The following is a 5,282-nucleotide window of genomic DNA, read 5'->3' as shown; positions in this document are numbered from 1 at the left end:
AAAGGGAGCTCTGGTGGCCTTGTGGTAAGAAGCTTCGCTGCAATCCCAAAGCAGATGAAGATGGTTTGAATCCACTAGATGCTCTGTGGGAGAAGGATGGGCATTCTCCTTCTGTGTGATTATCAGCCTCTGAAAACTTGCTGAAGGGTTAGCTATGGGTCAGTTCTAACTTGAATGCAAAACAGCAGTCCTTTTAAAAAAGGACATCTAACTTAGAAAGGTAGAAGGTCAGAGAAAGAGAAGTAGGCCCTCAGCAAGACAGATTAACAGAGTGACTGTAACCATGGGCTTCAGCATGCCAGATATCCTGAGGACAGTGCAGAATAGGGCAGAGTTCAGATCTACTTTTTTTATACCAGAGCTCCCTCATAGGGTCACTATGAGTCCTATTTACCTATACACCACATAATATCAAAGTAGCAAACACAGTCATTAATTCTAACAGTGAGAATTCATTGCATTCATATCACATTCAAACCACAATCTTAAGGGCTGAGCTAATTATATTTGTAAAATAGCCCTCTGTGGTTTAAAAATAAAAACCTAACAAACCAAAATCATTGCCATCATTTCAACTCATAGCACACCTCCATTGGGCTTCTGAGACAGTAAATCTTTATGGGAGCAGGCTACCTATCTTTATCATGAGAAAGAGCTGTTGTTGTTGTTATGTGCCATCAAGTCACCTGCGACTCATAGCAACCCTATGAAATCTGCCATAACATGAGCCAACCCCATCATCTCCAACAGACCTAATCCCATTTCTCCAGTCACTGAGTCAATCCATCTCATCCTGAGTCTTCCTCTCTTGGGCACTCCTTCCACCCTGCATCCAAACATGATGTTCCTCTCTAATTACTGGTCCCTCCTGGCCATGTGCCCAAAGTATGTGAGACATAGCCTCAAAATCTTTGCCTCCAGGGAGTATCCTGGTTTCACCCTCTCTGGGACAAATCTGTTGTTTTCCTGACAATCCATGGTATGTTCAGCACTCTTCACCAGCACCACAACTCAAAGGCATCTATCCTTCTTCTCTCATTCTTAGTTACTGTCCAGCCCTCAGATGAATAACAAGTCATTGCAAAGACTCTGGCCTGAATCAGGTGCACCTTAGTCTCCAGACTGACATCATTGCAATTCAGTACTCTAGAGAAGTCCCTGACAACAGACTCTCCCAGTGTAGTTTGCCTTTTGATTTCCTGACTGCTGGTGCCAAGAGTATTGATTGTAGAACCAAGCAAGCTGAAGTTTTCAACAACTTCAATTTCTTCTCCATTCATCATGAAGTTGCTGATTGGCCCAGTGGTGAGAATATTTGTTTTTTTGAGGTTGAGCTTCAGTCCATATTGAAGACTACAGTCCTTGACCTTCTGTAGAAATGCCTCCTGTCCTTTTCAGTTTCAGCAAGCAAGGTTTTTTTCATCTGCATAATGCAGACTTTTAATGAGCCTTCTTCCAATCCTGATGCCACAATCCTCCTCATAGAGTCCAGCCTCCTGAATGATCTGTTCTGCATATAGATTGAGAAGATACGGTGATAAGATGCATCCTTGATGTATACCTTTCCTGATCCTGAACCATGCATTGTATCCATGCTCTGTTCACACTACTGCTTCCTTGTCCAATTATAGGTTTTAGATGAGCCCAATTAAGTGTTCTGTGATTCCCATTCTTTTCAAGGTTATGCCAAGAAATCTGGAGGACAACTACCTGGCCAAACTGACTGGAAGAGATCTGTGTTTGTTCCCATTCCAAAAAAAAAAGAGTGAAAATTATCGAACAGTATCACTAATATCATATGAAAGCAAGATCCTGCTGAAGATTATCCAGAAACCAGAACAGTATATTGGCAGAGAACTGCCAGATGTGCAGGCTGGGTTTAGAAGAGGCCATGACATCAGGGACATCATAACCAATGTTAAATGGATCTTGGCTGAAAGTAGAAAGTACCAGAGGAATGTCTATCTGTGTTTCATTGACTATGCAGAAACATTTTATTATGTGGATCACAACAAATTATGGTTAAGCTTGAAAAGAGAAAGGGCTAGTGAGTTGCAAAAGGAGTGGATGCTTTGTGGGGTTGGCTGAGCCTGACTTTTGCCCACTTTTTTTTTCTCTTTTATAGTGAGTCTCGTTTTATTATGGGGGCGGGCAGGCAGGCTCTTCTTGAGCTGAGCATCCACACACTGTACCCTCACAGGGGCAGCTGGCAGACCCCTCTAGCAACATCTCTGGATAGGACGAAGGATGGGGGAGCGGGCAGGGCCTCTCCCAAGGAGCTCCAGAAGAAGAATCAAAACCAGGAGAGACAAAAGCAGCTCTCTTGGCTGGTGGGCCTGGGTGGGCCCCTCATCCTCCTTCCAGTTCTTAGGGCACCAGTGTCTCCTCGTACCCTGTCCCTTTTTTTTTTTTTAATTTCTTTATTTTTCATTTCAATGAACATCTACAGAGATTTTGGAATTACAGTCATTCATTGTTGCATCCCTCTCCCCGCCCCCCCCTTTGCTCCTCTCCTTCAAATACGCAAAAGAAAAACTCCCTCATTGGTACGCAATCCCCCCCCCACATCCCCCAACCCCCAAATATAATCCACTCTGCAACCCTCATTCCGTACTCTTACGATAAATATAATGCCCTAAAATATAAAATATTCTCTCCCCCGAAGACTTCAGTGCCGTAAACATATTTCATCCAGTTTTTCTCAGTCTTACCCCCATCCCTTTATACAGAGTCTCCATGCCAGGCTCTCTGTCAGTCACCTACCTATATCCTCCTGGTTCCCTGCTTCACCCCCCTCAGCTTTAGGTTCACCGTTCACTTCATTGGTTGTGGGGGCACAATCCTTGCTCCTTCTGACTACATCTGCTGGGACCCACCAGCTCCAGGCCCACAGCAGCTAAGACCTCCCTCTGGTCAGTACGGGCGCTCACAAGTACATCTTCATGGCCTCGTGCCGTCGTGGGGCAAGTAACGCGCGTGGAGCTGAGACAGCAGCTCCCGCGACGTGGCCTCGAAGCATGTGCCCAGGCTCTTCTTGTTCCACACGTGGACGGCGTAGGTGGTGCTGAGCAGCCGTTCCAGCTCCTCGGGCCCCACCTCCTCGAAGTACTGCTTCCAGTTCTGCCAGGGGATGGCGTAGAAGGCCTCGCGGGGCAGGGTGGTCACGCCGCGCAGGCCCTGCGCTCACTCAGGCTGCAGATGGCGCACCACTTCCTAAAGACACGCGTGAGCGGCTGCGGGCTCTGATGGCCCCACACCCAGCGGTTGTAGTTCCCCACGAAGTCCCGCATGCACAGCACCTTGAACTCTTGGCCGCGTTTGAAGTCTAGGAAGGCACCGTTGAGCACGTAGCGGGACTGTGCACCCAGCACGTTGCTCAGGTTCCGCAGGCTGCGCAGCACAATTTAGTCTGTGTCCAGGTAGATGCCTCCGAACTTCCAGAGCTGCGCGATGCGGGCGGCATCCGAGAGCAGGGGCCGCAGGTAGGGCTCCCAGTGGCGTGCCCAGGAACAGTGCATGCAAGTCCGGCGCGTACACCTGCACGTTGGGGAAGCAGCCGAGCAACGCCATGCCCACCGACTCCATGGAGCACATGAACAGGAAGTTGGGGAGGGTCTGCTTCGAAGTCTCCAGGACGAAGATGTTGCCAGGTGAGGAGCTGCTAGGGGGCGTCGTGGGGGTCGCCAGCTGAGGGCAGGGGACGTCAGCAGGCAGACTGTACAGTTGACCTTGATTCTTGGGTTCGCCCACCACTTGCCAGTAAATGATGAGGGAGACGAAGCAGGTGAACTTGAAGGCGAAGATGAAAACGGTGCAGACCCTCTGTTTGGGGGTGCCCATGAGCATCAGCAGGCAGTCGAAGGGGATGGACATGGTCTCCCTAGATCACACCAGGATCTTCCAGCGGAATTGGTCAACTTGGGTGGCCCATGGCGTGAAGCTGGATCCAGGAGCCTCCTGGAGAAACACCAGGGCAGCAGCCGGCCTTTGCTGCCCGTTCAGACTCGGGTCTTTAACGTGTTCTGCGCTGGTGAGGATGTCTTTATCAGTCCACCCTCCAATGTTTGGGCAGCTCGTATGCCAGCTTCCTTTCCAGCTCTGAGAATTCACGCAGTGTGAACAAGGCAGAGCTTCAGGAACTGACTGAGGCCTCCACGGTCAGGGGGTGGGATTCGGGGCCAGCAGCCATGCTTCTGCACCTATTTGTACCACTTGGTTCGATATTTGTTATTGACTCACAGACTTTATTCACTTGTGATACCAAGAGTGAGTTTTCTAAAAGAAATAAGTTGGGGAGTGGGAGAGGCAAAGACTGTCTCACAGTGCAAATCCAGGTTCAGTCCAGCAGTGCCAAAACATATTAATAGCAAAACACAATTCCTTAGTTAGTAAAAGTCCTTGTTTCAGTTTAGCAACACAAATTCAAGAAGCGTTTGGTTTCCTCAGTCGTCCAGCAAGGTTTGTCTCATAGCAGTTATAAGTCAGCTTCTCCCTCAAGCACTTGGCAAGCAAAACCTTTAACTGTGGCCAGCACAAAATGCAAGAAGCCTCAGGTTACGCCTTGGCAGAGTCTCTCCATAGTAATGCCACAGTCTCTCCACAATTTTTCCACCACTGTTGTCACCCGAGTCTCATTCTCACCAGGTCTTGCTCTAACCTCCCTCAAATCTTGCCACCCAATATGGGAAGTACTTTCTCTCTTACCTAGTCCCACAGCTCTGGATGATTTGCAAAAATCATGTGTCTGCAGCAGCTGGAGACCCGAGAGGGCTAACGTGTAGCTAGAAAAGCCACCTTTTAAGCTAACACTGCATGAGTTCAAACCACCAGCTTTTCAGTTAGCAGCCTAACATTGTGTCAGCCAGATTCCCATTATTTGTGCTATCTTATATAAGTGAGAAAGCTAAGGGTCAAAGTAATTTTCCCAAAGTATTTCTTGCTAACAGCTTTATATGGGATTCAAATCAGGCAGTGTCTCCAAAGCTAGGTTTATACCCTTTTTTAAAAATAGTGGTAAATACATATATAACCTAACAGATGCTATTTCAACATTCTTAGCATAAACAATGCCATGAAATGAATATGCTTAACACCTTGTGGAATCATCACCATTATCTGTTTCCAAATTTTTCTGTTTCCCTTGGCAGGAGCTTAGTGCTCACCAGAGCAATGGATTCCCCTTAATTCCCCTTCCTCTCCCTCTCCTATTCCTGGTAACTACTAGAAAACGTTGTTCTATATACTTTTGCCTATTTGGGATATTTTATGTAAGTGGAATCATA

The 5,282-nt window shown here is 47.6% G+C and overlaps 1 protein-coding gene and 1 pseudogene across 1 annotated transcript in view; one reads left to right on the top strand and one right to left on the bottom strand.

Moving 5' to 3' along the window:
* Positions 1-2,926: 2,926 nt before the first annotated feature.
* Positions 2,927-3,873, bottom strand: LOC102846022 (annotated as a pseudogene).
* CAB39L (calcium binding protein 39-like) overlaps positions 3,872-5,282 on the top strand; it is an 86,091-nt gene continuing 84,680 nt past the window's right edge. Inside the window, exon 1 of the mRNA XM_006879597.1 lies at positions 3,872-4,008. Within this exon, the coding sequence (XP_006879659.1) occupies positions 3,872-4,008 (137 nt within the window). The remainder of the gene's footprint in view (positions 4,009-5,282) is intronic.

The sequence above is a fragment of the Elephantulus edwardii genome, unplaced genomic scaffold (assembly GCF_000299155.1).
Source record: "Elephantulus edwardii isolate Elephantulus edwardi_28Jun2011 unplaced genomic scaffold, EleEdw1.0 scaffold00004, whole genome shotgun sequence".
NCBI classification, from domain to species: Eukaryota; Metazoa; Chordata; class Mammalia; order Macroscelidea; family Macroscelididae; genus Elephantulus; species Elephantulus edwardii.
This window is presented reverse-complemented; position numbering and strand designations above follow the sequence as displayed.